The following is a 24,931-nucleotide window of genomic DNA, read 5'->3' as shown; positions in this document are numbered from 1 at the left end:
CTTGGGAGAGGACAGCAGGGCAGAGAGAAGCAAGCATCCCAAGGAAAAGAGATCTTTGGGGTCCAGGGGAGACAGGGATGGGACGCAGGAAGGAATCGAGGTGGCAGAGGAAAGAGATCCAGGAGGGGCAAGAGACAGTGTGGACCACCCTCCCCTCCCACCCACCTGCCCCCCGGGTGGGGCAGAGACCACCACCCCTGGGGCAGGCCCGGCAGAGGGGTCAAAGGTGAGGTGCAGGGCAGGGGTCCTGAGTACCAGTTTCGGGTGGCCCCCACTTACTGTGCAGCCTCTAGGGTGAGCATGGTGGTGCTGGGCTGGGCTTGCTGCCGCCTGCAGACACCACCCCTATTTATACCTTGGCCCAGCCCCCTGGGGGGGGCAGGGGTGCCGGCCGCTGTGAGCTCAGCCCTCCTCGAAAATCCCCTCAGGGAGGGAGTCAGGGGAGGGGGCTGGATTGCACAACCCCTTGGTCACGTGGCAGGGAGGGTGGGCCCAGGGTCTGTCTGGATTTGGGGATCCCCAGGGTTGGGATGGGGGGATTGACCCTAAGGAGTGGAGACGGGAGAGGAGCCAGATTTGGGGGGACCCTGAAAAAGTAAAGGAGGGGTCAAGGGGTCCTGTGGGCAGGGGGAGGCTCTGGACCCAGCACCAGAGGGGAGTGGGTGGCTGGGCGCTGGGGGCACGCAGAGACCACCGGCGGACGAGAGCACTGGGGTGTGTCAGAGGTGGGGGGCTGTCAGAGGTGGGGGGTGGGGGGCCCGGGCTCTCAGAGTAGACGTGGGTTGGGCTGGGGTCCCTGAGAAAAACCCAGGCCCGAAGCCGGTGGGGACCCCAAGGTGGAAACATTGTGGGTGTGTGACATGGGAAGGGGGTCCCCCTGGTCGTTCCGGGGAGTGGGAGCCTCCAAGCCAGGGGCTGCCCCAGGCCTGGAGGAAACAGGTCAGCACCTGGAGGGCGGGGCAGCCAGGCCAGAGGAGCCTGTGCCCATAGATGCTCTGCTCACTGGGGCCTCGAGGGAGGGCTCGTGGGGGCGGGGGCGAAACCCGGCCCAGGGATCTTGCAGGGAGGGTGAAGGAGTCCGGTGAGGGCCTCCTGGGGGTCAGCGGATCCCACTGAGTGGAGCTAACCCATCTGGGCCAGAGCTTACGACAGTGGACCACGACCCCCCAGGGACCACAAAGCACCGGGTAACAAAAGGCCTGAACTTTATTAATTCTCCGCCCATCCCACGCCACAAGGCCCTTGTGGGAAGTCGGCCGAGGTCAGAGGTCACCAGGCCTCGGGGCCGGGGGGCCCGAAGCGCCTCAGAAGCTGCTCCTGGTCCTCCAGGTCCTTCCGCACCTTCTTGCGCATGTAGAAGATGGGGCAGTCCCGGCTGCGGGTGAGGACGGGGGTCAGGGCCACTGCCGCTGCCCGGGGCACACCAGAGTCCCGTTGCCCAGCCCAGTGGTGGGGCAGGGGCCGTTCCCAGGACTTTGGCCCCTGTATGCTGCCCACCCAACCCCCCTCCCACGATGGGCTGTTTGCTCAGCGGGCATGGGGGGAGCCGATAACAGCGGGTGCTCGCTCAGGCGCTGGGCCACCAGCCGTATATCACCTGGCACCTGGCGTGGGAACCCGCCCCGCCCACCCGTTCCCTGGGGAAAGGCTGGCCCCGCCTTGGCAGAGGGGGCCAGGACCGTGTGTGTGTGCGCGTGTGTGTGTGTGTGTGTCTCCATTTCCTGGGCAGATACTGGGTGCCCAGCGCTCCCCACTCAGCAGCCCCCAACCCCACCCCAAGAAGGCTGGGATGGGCACTGGCCCGTTTTGCAGGCCAGGACGCCGAGGGTCGGCGATGCGGGGGGCGCCAAAGCCTGAGAGCCCGGAGCCAGGGCTTTGGTCCATAGGCCTCGGCAGCTCGGAGGAACCTGGGCAGTCCAGCGCTGGGGCCCAACAGGCGTGCCCACCTGGTGCAGATGACGTCCTCGTGCAAGCTGCCCTGACAGCGCTGGCACTGGGTCCAGAGGCGCGAGAAGCGCTCCTCCAGGGCGTTCAGGTGGGACACCTGGGGATGGAAGGGCTGAGTGGGCGGCCCTGTGCACCCCCAGCTGCCCCTCCCCGCCTCCCCTGACCCCTCACCTCCTTCTGATACAGCTCCGACCCCCGGGCTTCGCAGAACTTGCACACGGCTCCTGGGGTGGGGGAGGGGGCAGGTCAGCCTGGGCCGCCCCACCCCTGCCCCTTCCCCGCCCGCTGCCCATCCCGGCTTCTGAAAGTCCCCATCGATGAGAGAACAAGGGAGCAAGTGTGTGGAGAAAACTCCCTGGGGAACTCCCGGGGCGGGGGGCCCAGGACCCTCGTGGGGCTGCCTGCAGACAGGAGCCCCCCACCCAGGGGCCGGGGCCTATCCAGGTAGCCATGCCAGCTCGTGGGGTCGGTGCCGGGGACCTTGGGTGCTGGCAGAGGTGGGAGGGCCGGGGACGGTGCTCACCCTGGTGGCTGAGGACAGTGCGGCAGCCGATGCAGCAGTTTTGGCGCTTGGTGAAGGCCAGGAGGCCGCCCACCTTGCCCGTGAGCACTGTCTTGCAGCGCGTGTGGTCCCCGCCTGCGTGTGAAGGCAGGCGGTGGGCCAGGTGCCCTCCCCCGACCCCCACCCCGGTGCCCCCGCCTGCCCCGGCTGCCCCCCGGCCGTACGCAGCAGCACGGCCTCGGCTCGGCCCTCGCCCAGGATGGGCTCGAAGATGCGCAGGAGAGGCTTGGCGAGCTGCTGCTCCAGGTAGTACTGCGTGTCAATGGGCAAGCTGTGCTCCAGCACGAAGAGGGGGTCCTGCGGGCAGAGCAGCCGGTGTGGTCTCACCACACACACACACGGGCGCCCGGGAAGGGAGGAGGGGCTGCGGTCCCTGCCAGGCAGGGGGGCAGGGGCTGTGGTCACCAGCGGGCAGCCAGGGTGCAGGGCACTGTGAACTGCCGGGGGTCTTCCAGTCATGAGTGGGGGCAACGGTGCTGGGCAGTCACTGGGCCCAGACTGCGATGGGGTCAGAGGTCATGGGGGCCCCTGGCCACGGGCCCTGTGATCCATGCTAGGGTCCACAGGTAGGAGCCCTCAGGTCACCAGGCAAGGGTCAGAGTTCACGGTGGGGACAGGAGATGTGAAGGTGGATGTGAGCTGGAGCTGAAGATTGGAAGCCAAGATAAGAGGTAGTGGGACAGGAACTGGGGACTGACGAAAGGGTGGTGGGGGTCAGAGGTCACTGGACATCCAGGTAGGATGGGGGAGGAGGGTATGAATCCAAGAGAATTATAAGTTGGAGAGCCAGGATCAAGGAGCCAGTAAGAGACACAGAAACAGAGGTGGTGAGACAGACACTCTCGCTCTGTGCAGTGAGGCTAGGCCCCCTTCTGCAGGATGGAGCCAGGAGGAGTCAGAATAAGGGGGGTGGGGTGGGGGCCTCTCCAGAGGGTACCGGGAGGCCCGGGAGCAAAGCATCACGGAGCCAACTGCCCGGGGTGTGTTGCGGGGCGGTTCTCAAGGCCCCGTGGGGCCTGCGGAGAGAAACACCCTCCCCGCCAGGCCTGGAAAGCAGAAGTGAGAGCAGAGGAGAGCTGGGCGGGAGCGGGCAGCCCAGGTGGGCCTGACCTCGGACTTCATGTAGGCGGCCACGCCCTTGGCGGCACTGATGATCACGTAGGGGACACGGTCGCCCAGGCTGGGCGCGCTCCCGGGGTCCCGCTTCCTCATCCTGCGGGGAGACCGAGGCGGCGGGCCGGGTGAGGGCAGGTGGGATGGTGGGGGCAGGCTGGGGGGTAGGAAGTGGTGGGCCCAGCTGACGGGAGAGGGGCTATTTCTGGCCGGTCCCGCCCCCTCCCGCGCTGGGCGGACCTCTCGGCCAGCTCCACATGGGCCTGCTTGCCCGCGTAGTCTGCGGCTGCGCGGGTCAGCTCCTTGGTGATGACCAGCTGGGAGATGTCGATGCGGTTACACAGCAGGTCGGAGATGACGTCCTGCGCATGCGCCACGGCGCCCGCGGGGTCTCTGCAGGGGGGCGGACGGACGGACGGGCGTCACCGGTGGCTTCGGCCGCCCGGCTAGCACCTCCACTGCCCTGAGGCTGGGGGACCGGGATGCGCTCCAGGGACGGGGAGGGGCCCTGCCCGGCCGCAGGCTGCCAAATGGCAGAGGCAGGGCCGGAACCCGCAGCTGTCCGACCCCACACTCTTTCCACAGCTCCGCCACCGACGAAGGGCTGGGCCTGACACCTGTGTCCCCAAGGGGGGAGGGGCTGGGGGCCGGGCTCCAGGTCCGGGTGAGGGTTCCACACACCGGTCGATAAGCAGGCGGCGCAGAGAGGCGGTGACGAGGTTGGCCACTAGGGGGCAGTTGTCCCTGCGCACGGCCTCCAGGCCCTTGCAGTCCATGCGGTCATGGGCGTCGGACCGGGAGGAGAAGAGCAGGCCCGCATACCGCTTCTTGCTGATGAGCAGGTACGGGAAGTAGACCTGGGGGGAACCCGCGGCTGAGACCCCCTGAGGCTGTGGGGGCCAGTGCCCCATACTGAGGCTTCCCCAGAAACAGACAGGGCCAGACAGGGATGGTCCCTGGGACCCAGGATTGAGACACGGGAAGATGGACCCCAAGACCCCAGCACCTCAGCTCAGGGGGACACCCTCAGCATTCCGGGGACACCCTCAGCATTCCAGGGACCCCAAGTTGGAAATGGGCTGGGATAAAGCTAGACCCTAAAACCCGAGATCCAGACACTGGGGTGAAGTCTGGAGAGCCCCAAACGGGGGCCTGAAACAGACCTGAGGCAGACGGGGGAGACCAGGCAGCACCCCCGCAAAGAGAGGAGACTAAGGGCAGGGAGTGAGCCCTGGGGCAGGGACCTCCCCAAATGGACAGGCTCCAAATCTGAGAGGTGTACCCCAAGGCCTGACCCCAGCTTTGAACGCGGGGGATGAATCCGGCGTGAGGGCTCCCAGACCCAAGCCTGTCGCACGCTGGGAGGCAGGGAGCACCGGGCAGCGGTGCCCCGATCCAGGAGTTGCCCCGTCAGGGCCGCTGCTGCACAGGACAGCCCCTGAAAACACCTGAAAACCAGAGACGCTCCGAGACCGACGGGGTCTTTAGGAAACAGACACCGTTCTGCATAGCAAAGCCCAAGGCTTTTGGGTTTCCAAAACCAAGGTCCCCAAACTCAGGAGGATCCAGGCAACATAATACCTCAAAACTGGGGCTTACGAAAAAAATTTTTAAATAAATAAATTTTAAAAAAATAAGGGACTTCGCTGGCAGTCCTGTGGTTAAGACTCCACGCTTCCACAGCAGGGGGTGCGGGTTTGATCCCTGGTTGGGGAACTAAGATCCTGCAGGCCGCACAGCAGGGCCAAAAAAATTTTTTTAAATAAATAAATAAAACTGGGGCTGATGAACTCAAAGAATAGGATACCCAGGGCACCCAGATCAGCGCACCTCGAAATGGAGACATAAGCAACAATGGGCGTTCCTGGATGCTGACGCAGTAGGAGAACCCTACCCAAACGCACTCAAACTTTGCAGGCACCCTGAGAATCAGAGACCCCCCGAAAACTGGCAAGACCCACGTCTGCCCACTCCAAGCGCTGGGGGGCCCCCACTTACTTTCTCAAACTCTAGCCGGATGGGCGAGGGGAAGTGGCCAGACACCCAGTCCGCAGCCTCCCGTCCCAGGGCCATGGCCTCAGCCACAGAGGAGACGCCAAATCGGCACATGACAGAGTCAGTGTCACCATACACCACCTGGGGAGGGGCACGTGTGACCCAGAGGGTTGGGGAGATGCTGGCGGCCCCTGCACTTCCCACACCAGCCCCAGGCCTGTCTCAGGCCAGCAGTGGGCAGGCAGGAAGCCCCTGACCTTGGCATTGGCACTGTAGCTGTTCTCCACCGTGTACTTGGACTCCACGAGCTGCTTCGTTTTCTCAATCATCTGGCGCCCGAACCCAGTGACGCTCTGTCAGAGAGAGAATCAGGCAGAGTGAGGGCCCAGGGGCCGTCCCCAGGGAACACGGGCTTAGGGTCCCACCTCTGCTGCTTTCTGCAGGTGTGAGTATGGGTGAGCCACTGCCCCTCTGGGCCTCAGTTTCCAAATCTGCAAAATGCGGCTACTGAGCTGCTCCTTAATGGTCTGTTGGAAGTAGGTCCCTGGCCCAGAGCTCTGGGCACAGAGGAGGAACTGACCGCAGCAAATAGTGGTGGAAAGGCTGGAGCCAGAAGAGGCCATCAGCTCAGTGTTTCTCTCCACAGAGGTGCTGAGAATCTGCAGACACTGCAGGCAGCTCTCCGTGGTGCAAGACTACTGACATTCCTGGTCCCATCCCCCTATCCTTGGGCAATCAGAAATGTCCCCCCAAAGGTAGGGTGCTATACCAGGGCCATGGAAAGACCATTCCTTTCCAAATAAGGAAACTGAAGCTGGGGGAGGAGAAGGGACGCACTAAGGAGAAACAGGCGTGACTCTTCTGTTTTTGTTTGGATCCACCCAGAAAACCTTTGTCTTTAACTAGAGCATTGAGGCCACTTATGTTTAGTGTAATTACTGATTATATCTGAGCTTAAATCTACCATCCAACTAACTGTCTTCTATTTGTCCCACCTGTTCTATGTTCCTTTTTCTTTCTAACTTCTTTCTGGAATGACTCAGTATTTTTTTTTTTTTTATTATTCCACTCTGCTGGCCCCATAAGCTTGAGAGACAGAAATAGGGAAAGAGGCTAAGAAACAGAGACATAACAGAGACTGAGGGAAGGGGCTGAGAGGGAAATGACAGAGAGACAAGGCCAGGAAGCAGCAGCCGCTACGAGGAAGCCCCAGGGGAAGCAAAGCCACACCCTCCTGCCTGGCCTCCCCTGGGGGCTGGAACCTGACAGCCAAACATCCACTTCTTTCCACCAAGGAGGATGGGAGATGCCCCCAGAGATTATGAAGGGCCAGTCAGAGCAGTAAGGGTGGCCTACTGTAAGAGATTAACCTCGCCCAAAGAGAGGCCTGGCTCTTGGCTGGCTCCTAGGAGGGAACCTCTAAGCCAGGGGTCCCCAACCCCCGGGCCATGAACCAGTACCGTCCGTGGCCTGTTAGAAACCAGGCCGCACAGCAGGAGGCAGGCGAGCAAGTAAAGCTTCATCTGTATTTACAGCTGCTCCCCCGTTGCTCCCATTACTGCCTGAGCTCTGCCTCCTGTCAGGTCAGCGGCAGCATTAGATTCACACAGGAGCACGAACCCTACTGTGAACTGTGCGTGTGAGGGACCTAGCCTGCGCGCTCCTTGTGAGAATCTAATGCCTGATGATCTGAGGTGGAGCTGAGGCGGTGATGCTAGCACTGGGGAGTGGCTGCAAATACAGATTATCCTTAACAGAGAGGTCTGACTGCACAGAGACCATAATAAATCAGTTGCTTGCAGACTCATATCAAAACCCTATCAGTGAGTGGCAAGTGAAAACAAGCTCAGGGCTCCCACTGATTCTGCATTACGGTGAGTTGCATAATTATTTCATTATATATTCCAATGTAATAATAATAGAAATAAAGTGCACAATAAATGTAATACACTTGAATCATCCCCAAACCATCCCCCCCCCCACCCCAGGTCCATGGAAAAATTGTCTTCTACGAAACCGGTCCCTGGTGCCAAAAAGGTTGGGCACTGCTGCTCTAAGCCCTTGGCGTGTCCTGCCTGACAAGTGTCTTTGTTCATCTGGGACCTTGGGTCACATCAGGTGATCTGTGCTAACGTGATTTATGGTGGGGCCTTGGGCCACATGGTATCCAGCTTGACGTCTGGAGGGACTGGAGACTGAGTATCTAAGGTCAGTCACGTGGCGCTCCACGCACCTGACCCCCAATAAAAACCCAGGACACCAAGGCTCAGGGGAGCTTCCCCAATGGGCAGTACCGTGTGTATGGTCACACATCAGTGCCGGGAGGAATAACTGCTGTCTGCAGGACTACCCTGGGGAAGGCAACTGGAAGCTTCCACCTGGTCTCCCCTGGACTCTGCCCCACGTGCCTTGCCCTTGGCTGGTTTTAATCCCTATCCTTTCACTGTAATAAATCATAACCATGAGTATAACAGCTTTTCTGAGTTCTCGGAATCCTTTTAGTGAACCACTGGATCTGTGGATGGGCTCAGGGGCCCCTGAACTGTAAGTGGGTGTGTGTGTGCACAGGCCCCTCCCAGCATAAGGCCCACCCACTGCCAGTGCTTCCAAGTGTTCCACCCACAGCCATGTGAGGACTGACACAATGTTCATGAAGGGAGCTCCCTGTGGCTGGAGGTAACCAAGTCTGGAATGTGCAGGGACCCCAACCCCAGGAGAAGGGGCTAGACAGAAGACCTCTCTAAGAATCTCTCAGGCCATGAGCTGAGGCACTGATCCCAGCATGGCAGAGCCTCAGACTCGGGCGCTCTGTGGTCGTGCCGTGGGTCTGTTTTTCTGTCTGAACAGCAGAGTACACAGGCCTAGGGTGCTGCTGTGGCAGGGAGGGAGGTAGCGGGCTTTCATGCCCACACTCCCTCAGAGCAGAGCACTGCCCTAGCCCCGGCCAAGCATCCTCACTGGGACGGGACGGGGGACCCTCGTGCCTGTTCCAACTGTGACCGAGAACACACCGCGCATCAACTGCCAGAGCCTGACTGTGCTGTTGGGTGACCCCCCAGCCCCGCCCCAGCCCCCCGATAGAGACACGGCCCTGTTCTCCCATCAGGAGGAGGGAGGGAACTTGCTCTCTGCTCCCCCACCCTCATGGGGACCAGGGGAGGAGGTGGGCTGGGGTGGAGACTGCCAGGGACATAGGGGCTGTCAGGTGACTGTGTGACAGGTGGAAAGAATGAGCTAAACTGCTTCCCTCCCTCAGTCCCTCGGCCTCTGCCTCCCCCGCCCCGCCCCACCCCAGCCCTCCCGGAATTTATTTGTCTACAGAGTGCCAACTGCTTTCCCAAACACATTTACTGCTGTCACCATCTGTGTCCCCGTGAGGCTGGGCACCAGGGGAGGAACTCTCATCCACTGTGTCACCTGCTGGACCCACAGAGCACAAGGCCCAACCTACAGTGAACGGTCAGCAAGTATTTGCTGAACCAACAAATGAACCAATCGCACAAGCATCCACTCTCCAAAAGGTCGGCGGGTTGGGGCGATCTGGGCCCTGACCTCTACTACACTGAGCCCTGGTTCTCCCCAAGGGGTGGTTGTCTGTCCCCTACCTGCCGCGGTGCACTCACCTGTGAGATTTCCAGGCACGGCAGCTTGCCCACCTGGGCACCAGTGAAGCCGTACACAGAGTTGGCGCTCACTTTCAGCGCCAGCTGCCGCCCGTCCAAGACCTGCCGCCGTAGGGGGTCTGTCTCCTTGGCCAGCTCGGCCTTGGCCCTGGGAGGAGAAGGAGGAGGGGGAAGCAAAGGCCATTCAGGTGGCATCTCAGGCCTCAGGGGCAGATGAGAGGCCCGGGCCTGGGCATTGGTCAGGGTGCCTTTCTAGAAAGGGGTGCCACACACATTTGTGCAGGTTGCACACTGCACAGAGGTGCCCAGCAGAGGGGCTGGAGGGAGCTGCCTGCAGGGGGTGGCTTGTTCTAACTCCGGCACAGCTGCAGCTAAGGGCACCCATGACGGACAGGGATTGCCAGGCCGCCTCAGCAAGGCTGAGCTCTGAGCTGGGGCGGGCGGGGCGGGGGTGGGCGGCCAGGCTCAAGGGCCCACCTCTTCCGGGCGCTGAGCAGGTTCTCCAGGATCTGGGGTAGCAGCCCCTTCCGCACCGCCGTCTTCACAAACTCGTCCCCCGTGGGCGTCTTGATGAACTGATCCTCAGTCAGGCTGGGCCGAAGACGGTGGGGGTGATGCCTGGCCTCCCCGGCTCCTCCTCCTCCATCCCGTCTCAGGGTCCCCCCACCTCTTGCCAGTCCCCTCCCCTCCCCACTAGCTCTGGATCCCCAGCCCCAGCCCGCCTGAGGCCGGCCCCTGGGCGGTCTCGGGGTACACGTGGCGAGGGGGGCCGCCATACCCCAGTTTCTGGGCAGCCCCGGGCCGCAGGAGCGTGGTGTAGCACAGGTTGTGGGCCATCATGATGGACGGGTACAGCGAGGAGAAGTCCAGGGTGGTGATCGGAACATCATAGTACCTGGGGGGCAGGGAGGAGTCAGGGCGGGGAGCCCCCCTGTCCCCACCAACCCCGCCACCGGGCCTTACCCTTTCAGGGGCTCGATGACCGTGGCCCCCGTGTAGTCCTCGCCGCCCTCCGTCTTCACCACGGGCATCAGCAGCCCCTGCCGCATGGCCTGGGAGGGGAGAAGGTGGGAACTGTGGGTGGGCACGGGCAGGGCCCCTCAGCGGGGAGCGTGGTGGCCGGGGCCCGCCCTGGGCTCTGCCCGCTGACCTGCCGCAGCAGCTGGGACACGACCTTGACCTGCTGGCCGCGGCTGAGCAGGTAGCTGAGGGGCACGCCGGTGACGCGTGCCATCTCCATGGCGTTCACCAGCACCATGAGGCGCTCCAGCAGCCGCAGGGGCAGGAAGGCGTCCTTGAGACAGTACACAGCCAGGCGGCGGCGTGTCTGGTCGTTCCCGTTCTGGGGACGGGGGCGGGGATTAGGGGCCAGGGAGGCGACAGTGTGGGAGGGAGGAGGAAAGGAGGGCACAATCTGAGGACCCAGTGCGGCCCAGAGGTCGGGGCAGGGCAGCGGAACAAAGGTCGCCATGCCAGAGGTCGCAGGAGTGGGTAGGGACAGGGGTCCCCTCTGCGGGGCGAGATCAGAGGTCGAAGGTAGGAGCTAAAGGGGAAGGTCAGGAGAACAGGCGGGGGGCGGATGTCCCAGGCCGGGAAGGCAGATGGGCGCCGAGGGCCGGGGTCGGGAGGGTGGGGGGAGAGGAGGGGCAGCGGGCAGCGGGGCGGGCAGCGGCGCGGGCAGCAGGGCGGGCAGCGGCGCGGGCGGGCGGCGGGCACCTGCAGGTCGGTGATGATGCTGTGCTGCACGTCCTCCTTCTGCTCGCCCAGGAAGTGGAAGCTCACGGCGTTGAGCGTGTAGGACCGCAGCTTGTACTCGCGCAGCAGCACCTGCAGCGAGCGGCAGCAGGTGGGCGGTGGCCCGGGGAAGCGGCCCCGTGAGGGCGGCCCCCGCCCGACCCGGCCGTACCTGCAGCATGTCCATCTGCACGCGGCCCACCATGCTGACCACCTTGCTGTCCCGCCGGCCGGTCTGCCTGGACTGGAAGGACGAATCCCGGATGCCGGAGCGGAGGCCGGACACGCGGCCCAGGAAGGGGAAGGTCTGCACCTGGGGGCACAGCACGTGGGAGGGCGGGGGCTGTGGCGGCGGGATCCGCAGGGCCGAGACCCACGACACCCCCTGCGGTGCCACCCTCTCTTCCTGCTGGGAGCCCCGCGGGCAGGGGCAGCTCTGGGGCAGAAGGACCCTCTGCAGCTGGGCAGGCACGGATGGGAGGCTGGGACAGGGAGAGTCAGGGGCCCGAGGGCTGTGGGCGTGAAGGACAGTGCCCAGGGGCTGGGGCACAGCACCTCTGGCTGCAGGAGCTGGAGGAGGAGCAGACTTGGGGATGGTGCTGAGCTTGACGGGGAAGCAGCGGGTGCTCGGGGTGGGAGGCCTGGGGGACGGCCAGGCGGGAGCGCAAGCAGGGCACGGTGTGGAGCGCCAGGTCTGCACTGGCGACAGTGAGTGAGCAGGGGCCAGGCGTGGAGGAGAGGCCTGAGCTGGGCTGGGAGCAACGAGGCTGGGGGTGGAGGGCAAGGGAAGGGAGCGGAGGCCGGAGTATAGACGCCAGGCTGACAGGGGTGGGCTTCTCCCTGGAGCTGCTGGGGGCCTTAAAGTGTGCTTGTTTGCTTTTTCCATTATGAAACTGGCCAAACATAGAGAAAAGGAAGAAAATAATACAATATACTCCGTTAGGAGTTGAATTGGGTCCCCCCAAAAGATGCGGAAGTCCTAACTCCTGTACCTCAAAATGTGACCTCATTTGGAAATTGGGTCTTTGCAGGTGAGCAAGTTGAGGTCATTAGGGTGGCCCTAATCCAATATGACTGTGTCCTTAGAAAAAGGGGACATTGGAGCACAGAGACATGCACAGACGGGAGAGACAGGGAGAGTGCCATGTATACTCCAGCAATGTCTGAGGCAACCGGAAGCTAGGAGAGAGGCCTCAGAAGGAACCAACCCTGGGACACCTTGACTGGCCTTCCAGCCTCCAGACTGAGAGACGACACACAACCGCGGGGCTTTGTTACGGCAGCCCCTGCAAGCTCATACGCCCCGCTCCGGCCCACACCAGATTCAAGCATCAAGGTTTTGCCACCTACTTCAAGGACACCCCCTTTTTTCCTTATTTTTTGTTGACATATTTTAAAGCCCGAAGAATAAGGCACTGTACCCCTGCCCGCTTCAGTCTGCCCCTCCAAATACACGAGCCTTTTCTTACTTAACCACGAATGCTTCCTCGCCTCTGCAAAAGCCACAGAAACCTTCTGGGCTTTGAACGGGGCAGGGACGGGGCCAGAGCCGGGGTTTCGGGGAGGCCTGTGGAGCTGCTGGGCAGCCGCCCACACCCTGAGCCATCAGTGGGGTGTCTGAGGGCAGCCCCATGCCCCCACCCGCCTGCCACACCTTGAGGATCTGGGCCCGGGAGATGAGGTACGGAAGGTCGAAGTTCTGGATGTTGTAGCCAGTGATCACGTCGGGGTCCATGATGCGGACGAAGGTGGACCAGGCCTGAGGCAGGAGCACACCGGGTCACCCAGGCTGTCATCCTGGTCAACCCCCTGCCATGGAGCCTCCCCAATCCTGGAATGTTCTGGAAGCCCCCAAGAGCAGCCCAAGAGCCCTCCCACCTGTGGAAGAAAGACTGGGAAGGTGCTTCTGAAAGTAACGAATCCAGAGGGGAAACGGCTCAGAAAACGGCCTCGCGCCTGGGAGGTGCAGTGTGGGGGGCTGAGGAAAGTGGGGGTTGGGGGGCATGGAACGAGAGCCACCTGGAGCAGGTCCTCCTCCCGCTCGTAGCTCTGCACCTTGGCGCCCAGGATGGGGGCGCAGGGCCGTAGGGTGAGCGCCAGGCGCAGGAAGGGCTCTGGCTCGCCCCAGCGCAGGCCTAGCGAGCAGATCTGGATCACGGGGTCCCGCTCAGGCTCCGGAAAGATGCCTGCAAGGGGAGGGAGGAGGGGGAGGCGGGGGCCTGACCCCTGATGCTCCCTCGTGGCACAACGGGTGGGTGCACCTCTAAATCTCACCTGGCCCACCCACTCCTTTCTGTCCCCACCGCCTGCAGACCCTGCACAATCCACCCTGGCTCCCCCACTGCCTGCAGCTCCCAGCCCTCTTCCCCATCCCTCACAGACAGGGCCGGTCCTGCCCCAGCCCCTCTGTACTTGCCACTCTCTCTGCAGGGAATGCTCTCCCCGCCCCACTCCCCGGCCCCTCCCTCTTCACAAAGCTTAGTCCCTCGCCCGCCCGAGGCCTCCCCTGCCCACCTGTCTGAAGCAGCCCTGTCTGTCTCCATCACCTTCCTCCTTTGTGTTGCGAGTCTTTTAATAACCTGTCTGCTTGTGGGTCTACTCCCTTCTCCCTGAGTGAGCTTAAGAAGTGCAGGGACTCCCGGGGCGAGACTGGCATATCACTAACATCCGGAAGGAGGGAGGGAGGACCCCCAGGCCCCGGGGACACACCTTTGCGGCCAGCGCACTCGATATCAAAACTGAGCACCCGCAGAGGTGCGATTCGCTGCCACTGCCCTTCTGGCGGGTGACTGACCACATCCGACCACAGCACGTCCGCCTCCAGCTGACACAGTGTGGCCTGTGGGGACGAGGTGGGTGAGCGTCTGCAGGGTCCCGGCTCTGCACCCCCCACCCCACCCAGGGGACCCACGCACCTTCCCCTCCGGCCTCAGGACGTATTTCCCAGCCGGGAGCTCCAGCCAGTTGCAGCCGACGATGTCCGTGTCCACCATGAAGCTGCAGGGGGATGAGGGTCAGTGGGCAGAGGCTGGCTGGGGGCGGTGAGGGGAAGGAGGCGAAGGCTGGAGAAGCGAGGCGGGGGCCATACCGGATCTCAAAGTCAACGTTGGCCTCGTAGGGCGCGAAGCTGGGGGTGCCCAGGCCGGCCACACGGATGCCCTGCTCCAGGACGCGGCGGGCGGGAGCCACGAGGCGGGGCAGCGCCAGGGTGATGCGCAGAAACGGGGAGGGGCCGTGCCCGTGGTACCCAAACATGCCTGCAGACAGAGCGGGTTGGCACCGGCCTGGAGGGACCCCCACCCACCTGGTCCCTGGGGCAGCACTCACTCTGCCGGGAGCACAGCTCCATGGCCAGCACGGCCAGCCCCGTGAGCTCCTTGCCCCCGCGCTGGTCCCGGCTGATGGCCGCGTTCAGCTCCCGCTGCAGGTCACTCAGGTGCTCAGGCCCAAACCCTGGGTGTGGGAGGGCAGGTCAGAAGTGCAGGGGGCCTCCAGGTGGTAGGGGCGAGGAGGGGTCTTCGGGGTCGGGGCCACTCACCGGGGGGTGCCGGGGTGTAGAAGTAGGGCGCAAAGCCGTGGATGTGGCAGCAGACAGAGACGCCCTCGTCAGTGACCCCGAAGGCGCGGATCACCGGCACGGAGTCCTGGGACGGCGGGGGCACCCCAGGCAGGGGCCGTGCTGGGCCTGGGGGCGTCACAGGGTAAGGCAGGGGCTGCTCTCTCGGACACCTCAAAGGTGTGCCTGCCTCCCTCCTGGTTTACGTGTCCACCCTTGTCCTCCTTACAGTCCTTTTCCCACTGCACAGCTAGAGGGAGCACCCAACCCATGACGCGAGGCCCAGCACCGCCACCCTCCTCGATGCTCCTCGGTAACCCTCACCACCATCTCACGTTCCGCTTCCTTTTTTTTTTCTCCTGGCCGCTCCACACGGCTTGTGGGATCTTAGCTCCCCGACCAGGAACCGAACCTGAGCCCTCGGCAGTGAAAGCACAGAGTCCTAACCACTGGACCGCCAGGGAATTCCCTCCACTTCCTTTCTTATTCTGCCTCTCCTTCTAGAACGTGAGCCTCTGAGCGCAGGGACCTGGTCTGCCTGGAACAGGGCCTGCCTCAGTGCAGACACTCATTTGTTCCCGACTAACTGGATGGACGAATGGATACCACGCCACACGCCTCTCCCCTCTGCGAGGAGCCAGCTCCTTCAGGCCTCATTTAGAAGATGCCCCCCTCCTCCAGGATGCCCCCACCCCAGCCCTGTCCCTCCCTCTCGCAGCTCTGGTCACCTGGGCGGGGACTATCTGTGTCCATCTCCTCCCACAGAGCCAGAGGGGCTGACCTGACCCAGCCTCCACCCGGGAGCCCAGGGCCCCTCCTCCCACCCGCCAGGCCTCTGTCCCCCAAACTCACCCACGTAATGATCGATTTCCAACTGCTGGAAGATGAGGGGTTCCGTCTGGGGGTCCAGGGTGGGTGGGGAGGGCCGAAGCCACCGGGCATCTATGGCTGTCGGGGAGAGCTGCCCTGGATGGGGGAGAGGGAAGCAGGGCTCCATGGAGTTGTGGTCCTGCTTCGGAAATCAGTACTAACTGCCTTCCCAGCCCTGCCAGTGATCCCTCAGGTGGCATCAGATTCGTGAAAAGAAAGTCAGGTGGAGGTCGTGTTCTGGATCAGGCTGGAAACTCGAGAGAGACTGAGGAGTCAAGGGTCAAAGGTAGACTGGAAGTGACAGGAAACAGAGGTGGCCTACTGACATGGGGTCAAAGGTCAGCCCCTTGTGGAGCTCAAAGTGAGCCGGGGGCTGGCAGTTAGAGGTTACAGGTCAGCTCCACGGTTCAGAGGCATGACAGGTGTGGGGTGCAAGGGGCTCCTGCTCTAGGTCTCACCGTCTGCAGCCCCCTCCAGGGCCGACTGCAGCTCCTCCTCCTCCTGTTCCTGCAGCCTGTGCTCTGCCTCCATCTCCTCCATCAGCGCCAGATCCTCCTCGAACTGCGATGGCCGATATGCCTCATCCTCATCCCAGAGGCTCCCACGGGCCCGCTTTGGGGGCACCCCAGGCCCTGGGCCTGGTCGCCGCTTACCATCCATCCTGTGGGGCAAGTTGGAGCGGGGTGAGGGTGTCCATCCTCTCCATGGCCTCCCATGCACCCACCATGACCGTGAGCTTTTTAAAAATCTCCAGAGTGGGGAATTCCCTGGGTCCAATGGTTAGGACTCCGTGCTTTCACTGCTGAGGGTGCAGGTTCAATCCCTGGTTGGGGAACTAAGATTCCACAAGCCGTGTGGCGCAGCCAGAAAATAACTAAATATAAATCAATCAATCAATCTCCGGAGTGCCTGAAGAGTAACATGACTCTCCATCCCCCCACAAACACTCTCCCCACCCCAACCCCCCCCCCCACAGGCTCAGGGGGTGCTGGCACCTTCCAGATGCTCAACAATCATCAGCAATGCCAGCTCAGTTTAGCCCTTTCCTCACATGGTCAAGCCCCCACATAATTTTTGTCCTCGTTTGCTTGCCCCTTGCCAACCCCTTGGCACCAGCCCTGTGCACCCTCCACCCTCTCTCATCACAGACTTGGTCCTCAGATCATCCCTTTCCTTCCCATAAGCCCCTGTCCTCAATGCCCTCGCCTGCCCCTCTCCCCATTGGCCCAGGCCTTCCTTCTACAAACGGCTGGGAAGCGCCTCCTTCAGGCCTGTAATTTGAAATTATTAAAAATGAAAATTTTTTAAATTAATTATTTATTTAGAAAAATAAGTTTTAAAAAAGTACACTTCTCCCAGCATCAGGCCAGGACAGAGGGAATTATGAGAACTAAGAGCAGACCCAGACCCGGCTGGGAGAGAGTGGGGGAGGGGACAGGTCAGCTGCCCTAGGTTCAAGTGAACACCTCTGGATCTTATAACTATCCCCCCACATCCAGTCTCCCCTTAGTCCTTTTTGCAACAGACCCCTTGCCTTGGAGCTGCCACAGCCAGCCCAGCCTGAGACTACAGTTCCCAAGGTGCATTGCAAAGGGTCGTCACATGATCGTGTTCTTTCTCATGGAATGGGGGTGAATGTGAGGTGTATAGCTTCTGGGACAGCCTGAAAAGAAAGCCTGCCTTCCAGCCTTTTCCCCCTTCCCCATGGCTGGAGCGTGGATGTGGCGGCAGTGAGCCAACCTTGACCACGGGGACAAGGACAACACTGAGGGGAATGCAGAGCTCCAAGATGGAAGGAACCTGGGCCCTTGACAACCTTCTGGAGCAGAGCTGCCTACCTTTGGATGGTTATGGGGAGACATAAACTTGTATCTTGCCTGGGCTACTGTGCCTTGGTGTCTCTTTGTTATAGCAGCTTAGCCTAGACCTTAACAAACACAGCACGGAAAAATTCTGAGCTGACTGGGGATATGTTTTGGCAAATGTTGGTGGTATACAATGGTACACTTCTCAGCATTAAAAAGGAGGTGGCCGCTGATATACTCACAGGATGACCGAATTTCAAATAGATAGCTAGTGGGAAGCAGCCACATAGCACAGGGAGATCAGCTCGGTGCTTTGTGACCACTGAGAGGGGTGGGATAGGGAGGGTGGGAGGGAGATGCAAGAGGGAAGGGAAGAGATATGGGGATATACGCATATGTATAGCTGATTCACTTTGTTATTAGCAGAAAGTAACACACCATTGTAAAGCAATTATACTCCAATGAAGATGTTACCAAAAAAAATGCATAAAAGAAGCCAGACACATGAGTACATGCTGGGGAAATGGGGAGTAACTTTTGGGGTGATGAAAATGTTCTGAAACTAGACAGACAGAGGTGATGGCTGCAGAAAATTGTAAATGCACTAAATGCCACTGACTACACACTTTAAAATGGTTAATGTCACCTCAATTTAAGAAAACAAGAGTATATATTGTATGATGCCATTTACACAAAGTTATAGAATAGACTAAGCTCATCTATGGTACTAGAAACCAGGCTGCTTCTGCGGTGGGAGAGATTGACTGGGAAGGGGCATGAGGTTGTTTTGTGGTGTGATGGAAATGTGCCATACATCCAACTGTACACTTCAGACCTGTGCATTTCACCATATGTAAATTGCACCTCAAGTAAAAGCAATAAAAGTGGGGAGGCTGCAATTACACATCTAGGGGTTTATGCTACAGATACACTATCACATAATGAAAACCTGCATTTACAAGGTTATTTCCGGCAGCATTGTTTGCAGTCGCAAAAGACTGGAAACCACCTAAATGTCCTCCCCTGGGGGACTGTTTAAATAAGTTACATGAATTCCGTTCCATGGAATATTATGCAGCTCTATAAAGGAATGAGGAAGCTTTCTATGTACTGAGACAGAGGACTCTCAAAGACCCATTGTTAGGTAGAGAAAGCAAAGTGCAGAATGTTGTACATAAGAGAACTTTTGTATATATATATATATATATATATATATATATATATTAAAAAAAGGTGTCTAAGAAAATGAAGAAAATGTTTATCCTGATTCTAATCATTAGGAAACAATCAAACCAAAGACAAGACTGGCCTGCAAGATGGAATCTTCAAAAAATGTCAAAGTCACGAAGAGGGGAAAAAGGGCCAGGAAACTGTTTTAGATTAAAGGAGAGACTACGTAGTCATGACAACTAAATGCAAGGTCAGATCTTGGATTAAAAAAACAAAAATAGCTCTGAAGGGTATCACTGGAACAACTGGGCAAACTGAATAAGGACTGCCTATGAGATAACAGTATCGCCTCATGGTAAATGGCCTGATTATAATTATCCTGTAGTATCATGATGACTACAACTTGCAAATAGTTCAGCCAAAAAAAAAAAAAAGAGGCAGCACATTCACAACTGGCAAATCCAGGCAAAGGTTCATGGGTGTTAATTGTTCTTGTCTTGGGACTTCTCTGCAGGCTTGGAATTTTTCAAAATTAAAAGTTGGAGGGAAACACATAAAATAAAAATAACATTTTCACAAGGTGGGTGGGAGAATATATCTAAAGATGTTGGCTTTTCATGCATAGTTCTGGCAGGATGGGTAATAAACTGGCAACACTGGTTCCCTGGGGGGCTGGGGTGAGAAGACAGTTTGACCAAGAGCTAATTCATATACCATATGATTCACGCATTTCAAGTGTATAGTTTAACGGTTTTTAGTATATTCAGACTTGTGCAACCATGACCACCGTCCATTTTAGAACACCTTCAACGCCCCCAAAAAGAGACCCTCTGGAGTCAGCCCATCCCCCTCCTCCCCCTCCCCGAAAGCACCACTGATCCACTTTGTCTAGATGGATTTGCCTATTCTGGGCATTTCCTAGAAATGGAATCTTGTGTCTGGCTTCTTTCCCTGTGGATGATGTTGTCAAGGTCCACCCACATAGCACGGATCAGTGCTTCGTTCCTTTTAATGCCTGAATATTTCCCCACCGCGTCGCTATCTCACATTGTGTTCATCCACGAGGGTTGTTTGCACCTTTGGGCTCTTGTGAACAGTGCTGCTATGACCGTGCAAACGCAGGTTTTGTATAAGGAGAAAGAATCTGAACCTGCTCTCCTTTTGTGCCCTCTGAAGTAACTGTGAGAGATGCAGAGTCAGGACCTGGGGGAGAAACCCGGGTGAAGCAGAGGAAGCGGAGCGGTTTCCAGGAGCCTGGAGGAGTGGCCAGACCTGGCCTGGCAGAGGGAGGTAGAAGGGGGCCGAATGGCAGCCCTGGGTCACTGGGCTGTGGCCAGGGGCTACGATGGGAGGGCAGCTGCCACCGGAGCAAAATCTAGGGTCCTGGACTAGTTCCCTATCCCAGGCGCTGCCCCTAGTGCAGTCAGGCGAGGCAGCATTAGAAGGAAGAAGGCCCCTGGGTGTCCCCCCTCAGGGGCCCCGGCGCAGAGCAGGAGCTTGGCAAACGTTGTGAGCTTCTCCCTTTCTCGACGCTTCAGTAGCAAATACTGAACAGCGAGCGAATCCAGCAATAACACACAACGATGAGTGTCTGCTTCGGGCCAGACACCAGTTTCTCTGTGACACTCACTCCCTCGAGGCTGTCATCCCATCCCACCCAACCTCACGGCTTTAAATGCCACCTCTACGCTTTTGTGTCTCTGGCCCAGATTTCAGCCCGGGCTCCAGACTGACAGATCTAACTGCCCACTGTGAGCATGTGCCTTCAGGCACCCCAGACTCCAAAGCCGGGCTCCTGATCTCCCCACAACCCTGCTCCTTGCACCACACCATCTCCGCCGATTCAGTAAGCGGCAGCTCCCATCACGCCAACAGCCTTGGAGTCACCCCAACTTCTCTTCCCCTCAGATCACACGCTCACTCCATCTGCAAATCCCATCAGCTCTGCCTTCCAACGGACAGGCGTCCCACCGCTTCTCAGCCTCCCAGTCTGGTCCCTCTGGCTCCCTAAAATGGTTGGCCTCTTTATTTTGTGCATTGCTGTTTGTCTGGCTCCCCCTGCTGGAAAATGAGCTCCTAGTGGGCAGGGATGCAGTTTCCTTCACTGAAGTATCACGGGTGTCAATAACAGCGTTTGGCCCATAGAGGGCGCTCAATAAATATCTGTTGGGACTTCCCCGGCGGTCCAGCGGTTAAGACTCTGCACTTCCAAGGCAGGGGGCACGGGTTCCATCCCTGGTCAGGGAACTAAGATCCCACATTCCCTACCACAAGGCCAAAAAAAAAAAAAAAAAAAGGGTGCTTCCTGCCATCAGCATCCTCAGACCTCCCCTATCCCCCAAACTACTGCAACAGCTCTGATTCCTGACCTCTCCCAGCCGAACCAGCTTATAAAGCCTCCTCCCCCACACCTGGGGAATTTGTCTTCAGGGCTCCCATTCCCCTGTGAAAGAATTTAAAAAATAAAAAAATTAAAATAAAACGACTATGATAAAAAAAAAAAGAAATATCTGTTCAATGAATGAATAGCCTCTTCCCCCACCCCACCTCCATCTCCGTCCTTGCACCCTGCCCCCTCAGTGTTCTCCACTCAGGAGCCAAAGGGATCCCATACTAGTGTGTTGGATCACCCATTCCCTGCTCTGCTCGGACGCTGCCCCTGGCTCTCATCTCATGCACAGTTAAAAGCAAAGCCTTCATCTTGGCCCACAAGACCCTGCACAACTGCACCCCACCCTTCATGGACACCACCTCCGCCCTCTTTCCCTTGCTCACCCCAGCCACTTGCCTCCTCTCTGTTCCTTCAACACTCCAGGCTTGGTCCTATCCCAGGACCTCTGCACAAGCTGTTCCCGCTGCTCTGCAAATGCTCTTTCCCAGATCTTACCACGGCTCCCTCCTCCCCTCCTTCGGGTCTTTGCTCGGATGTCCCCTACTCAGTGAGGCCTGTTTAAAAATACAGCCCCCTGCCCCATCCCGATACTCTCCAACCCCTTCCCTTGCTTTACTTTTCTTGCTGGCCTTTGTCGCTGTCTGGTGCACTGTACCAGGTCTCAAGAGTTCTCAAAGCGTGGTGCCCTGGACCTGCAGCATGAACTTCTGGTGGGAACCTGTCTGAATGCTGATTGTCAGGCCCCATTCCAGGCCTACTGAACCAGGGCCTCTGGGGGCGGGGCCCAGCAATCTGTATATCGAGCCCTCCAGGGACTCCGACGCTGCTCAAGTCTGAGCACCACTGCCTATTCATTTTGTTTACTGTCTGTTCCCCACGAGGAGAATGGAAACGCTGTGAGAGCAGGGATTTCATCTTTGTCTCCTGCTATATCTCATGTCCCCAGGAGAGTGCCTGGGACTGAGTTCGTGCCCAATAAATATTTTCCGAATGCAGAAGGAAGGAAGGAAGGAAGGAAGGAAGGAAGGAAGGAAGGAACTCACAGAATTTCCACCAAAACTTCTGAGGGTGGTGCTGCTATTAACCCTCCAACACAATGACTGGAACTGAGGCCCAGAGAGGTGAAGCCACCTGCCCAAGGTGGCACAGCTAGCTCAGAGGGGCAGAGCCAGGGTTCAAACCCAGGCAGGCTGGCTCCAGAGCCCCACCGGAAACCAGCGCTCCAGACTGCGGCCTCCAGGTGTGCCAGGAGAGGTATGGGGGTGAACTGCCCTCTGCCCAGCTGGGGAGACAGAATTAGGACCGGTTCATCAGCTTGCTCACCCCTGTATCCTGGCTCACACACATCTGCTGAGGGATTGATCAAATAATGACAGATGAACCTATTCACTCTTGCCCCCCAAAAAACGACACACTTTTCATCTTTGGTCTTGTCCCGCCTCTGAGCCTCTCTGATTCCCGCTGCCCTTGTCACAGGCTGGGGACCATGTGGGCTTGTGTCTGACTCCCTCACCAGACAGAGAACCTTCAAGAGTAGGGCAGGGCTGATGCTTCTCTGGGTCCCCAGCATTATCCAGCATGGAACGTGGTCTTGGGAAGTATCTGCTGGAGGAAATCCTCCTTTTTCTTGGCCACCTAACTCTCTGCATCCTTCGAGACTCGGCTCCGGTTCAGCTCCTCCACGCTCATCAGCTGCCCCTTGGGGTTCTCACAGTGCCTTGGAGCACTTCCGTTACTGTACGAGCTGTGATGGCTTTGGGCTGGGAGGCCCTCAAAAACAGGGGTCAGGGGCTCACTCCAGTCTGGGTCCCCAGCAGCACCCAGCACGGTGCCTGGAACGCAGGCCACTTCAAGTTGTGTCAGTTTAGACTCCTCTCCAGTGTCACCGACTCCACAAGTCTGCACTGAGCCCCGGCCTTCTTCTCTTGGCTCCCAAAGACTAGCACTACCTCTTTATAGCTCAGAGCGCTCTGGCTTGAGGTTTCCTGTCCTTCCCCCAGCCAAACTGAATTATCACTGGCTCCCCAGTGCCTAACAAAGGCCCTGCCACACGAGCAGCTGGCTGAAGGAATGAAGAGAGGGAACAGCATTGCAGGAGGAGGGAAGGGCATGGCAAAGGCCCTGAATGGGACAGGAACCTAAGGGGCCTGGGTGGGGAAGTGCAGGAAGCAGGGGGAGAAAAGGCAACAAGAGGTTCCTGGAGTGGGTGTGGCCATGAACCTGAGACACTGACATCACCCTGCCCACTCACTCCACCTAAGCTCTGCCCTCAGGGTGGCACCCCCAAACTTGTTCCCCCTCAGCCTTCTCTCTCCAGCCTGCTGTTCAAACCGCAAACCGCAGTAATCTTGGGCTCCCCTTTCCTACCCTATCCCATCGTGCGGGCTCAGACCCCAAACACAACCTATGCCTGATGGTTTCTCCCCACCTGCACTGCAGACAGAGCCACCTACGGTCCCCTCCTGCCTCCTAACTGGCCTCCCTCCTTCCACTCTTGCTCCTGCCACAATCCTATCTTCAGTCAGCTGCCAGGGACTTTTTTTAAAACGCAGGGGAGGGTCACGTTGCTGGGATGTTTAAAACCTCCCCCGGCTCCCTATCGAACCTAGAATAAAAGCTAACCGCACACCGAGATTTACAAGGCCCTGCAGGATCTGGTTCTCTATCCCGTCTCCAGCCTCACCTGTTCCCTCCAGCTACAAGCACTCCAAGTTCCTTCCTCCTTCGAGGCTTTTGCCCTGGATGATCCCCCTGCCCGGATCGTTCTTTACGTGGCCGACTTCTCTCTCAAATGTCACTTCCCCAGAGAGACGATTCCTGATCACCCTCGTTAAAGAAGCAGGCTACTCTGTTTTACTTCACTTGGGATAACGTATCACAGGCTTGAAAGCATTGCTTTATCGTTTATACTTATTACTTGTCTACTGTCTGTCTCCCCCTGAGACAGGGACCTTTTCTGACCTGTTCCGGTTGTAGCGCCTGCTTCTAGAACAGTGCCTGGCACAGAATACTCAATATTTAGTGAATAAAAAATGACGCTATGCCCCCACGTGCACCATTCAGTCCCCAATGCATCCGGAACCGGTCGCCCCAAGGACCCTCCAGGGTGAGTCCACGGAGCCCAGCGCAAGCGCCCCCCGCACGCCGAAGGGGCGCCCCACCCTCTTCATCTTCCCGCGCGTCCCCGTGCACGCGCCCACAACAGGCCCCTGCCCCTCTTCCGCGCGCCCCCAAGCCAAGGGGATTCCTCTCGCCGTCACGCCCCACGCGACCCCTCACAACCCTCTCTCAGACCCACGTGTCCGGCTCCTCAAGCCCCCTTCCCTGCCAGGCCGAACCGCCTGCAATTTCCCTTCTCCCGTAACTCACCCGCTTCAAACAGCGTTTCCCGCCACAGCCCACGCCGCCGTGACCCCTGACTCCGGCGCGCGCAGGCCCAGAGTAGAGGCCCGCCGAGCAGGGCCACGCCCCTACCGCCCGAATAGGGGAAAGCCACGCCCTGTTTCCCCCGCCTCTGGGGCACAGGCCACGCCCCCTCTTTCAGACGCGGGCTGTGGTCTAGTCCCCTTGCTGACGAACCCTCGCCGAACCACGCCCCTTCTGACGTATGCGGCTCAAAGCCACGCCCCCTCCTTGCCGAAGCGTCGCTACTCAGTGTTATCTGAGCGCGCGCAGCGGTCGTGGGCACTGGCTGTCACCACGACTCCGCCAGTTCTAAGGTGCTAGGCGCGCCTCCTCTGCTTCTCCACCTGCCTCCTGGCCGAGGCCTTGCTCGGTAGGACCACCTGGGCACTGTTCATTCTTCAGCTCGCGCAGCCTGACCTTTTCCCTCTCCGTGGAGGCTGGCCGGTTCGCGCTCAGATCCTGGCCTGGTCGGTCCTCCTGTCTCACAGCCACAGTTTCCCCATCTGTAAAGTGGACTCAGCGCAGGGCGGGCACACCTGTAAGGCGAGGGGCACACTGCTTGGGTTGGGACCGTCTCTTGTAACTACTCTCACTTCCGCTGTTCCCTCTCCCCCTTTAAAAAAAACATAATGTTTTTCAGTACCCAACCCATCCCTCCAAGCAACACCCTCTTCACCCTCGACCAGGACTGTCCATCCAGCTCACCTCGGTGTCCCCTCAAGGCATGGCGCAAGAGAAGGAGACATTAGGAGAACTCCA

At 59.2% G+C, this 24,931-nt stretch overlaps 1 protein-coding gene across 1 annotated transcript; it reads right to left on the bottom strand.

Moving 5' to 3' along the window:
- Nucleotides 1-1,188: 1,188 nt before the first annotated feature.
- POLD1 (DNA polymerase delta 1, catalytic subunit) lies at nt 1,189-24,209 on the bottom strand. Its single transcript, XM_068527836.1, has 27 exons — nt 24,137-24,209; nt 15,859-16,061; nt 15,383-15,496; nt 14,513-14,659; nt 14,302-14,427; nt 14,063-14,231; nt 13,890-13,971; nt 13,684-13,813; nt 12,994-13,160; nt 12,629-12,733; nt 11,147-11,287; nt 10,957-11,067; nt 10,391-10,582; nt 10,204-10,292; nt 10,019-10,135; nt 9,718-9,831; nt 9,241-9,388; nt 5,875-5,970; nt 5,621-5,758; nt 4,304-4,479; nt 3,863-4,015; nt 3,620-3,722; nt 2,674-2,806; nt 2,471-2,584; nt 2,119-2,171; nt 1,947-2,044; nt 1,189-1,375 (listed from the first exon to the last, which is right to left on the bottom strand). Exons 2-27 carry the CDS (start codon nt 16,058-16,060, stop codon nt 1,270-1,272), a joined length of 3,324 nt encoding a protein of 1,107 aa, XP_068383937.1. The 5' UTR covers nt 16,061; nt 24,137-24,209; the 3' UTR covers nt 1,189-1,269.
- Nucleotides 24,210-24,931: the final 722 nt, after the last annotated feature.

Source organism: Eschrichtius robustus, chromosome 19 (assembly GCF_028021215.1).
Source record: "Eschrichtius robustus isolate mEscRob2 chromosome 19, mEscRob2.pri, whole genome shotgun sequence".
In the NCBI taxonomy this organism is placed as follows: Eukaryota; Metazoa; Chordata; class Mammalia; order Artiodactyla; family Eschrichtiidae; genus Eschrichtius; species Eschrichtius robustus.
The sequence above is the reverse complement of the archived record's forward strand: the minus strand, read 5'-3'. Positions and strand labels throughout refer to the sequence as shown.

Excerpts from the sequence above, each read along its gene's own strand:
- POLD1 (XM_068527836.1), bottom strand. The coding sequence starts at position 16,060 with ATGGATGGTAAGCGGCGACCAGGCCCAGGGCCTGGGGTGCCCCCAAAG. Across the intron at positions 11,068-11,146 it reads TGCAGATGGACATGCTGCAG|GTGCTGCTGCGCGAGTACAA; the intron begins GTACGGCCGGGT and ends CGCTCGCTGCAG. Across the intron at positions 2,807-3,619 it reads CCGCCTACATGAAGTCCGAG|GACCCCCTCTTCGTGCTGGA; the intron begins GTCAGGCCCACC and ends CTCTGCCCGCAG.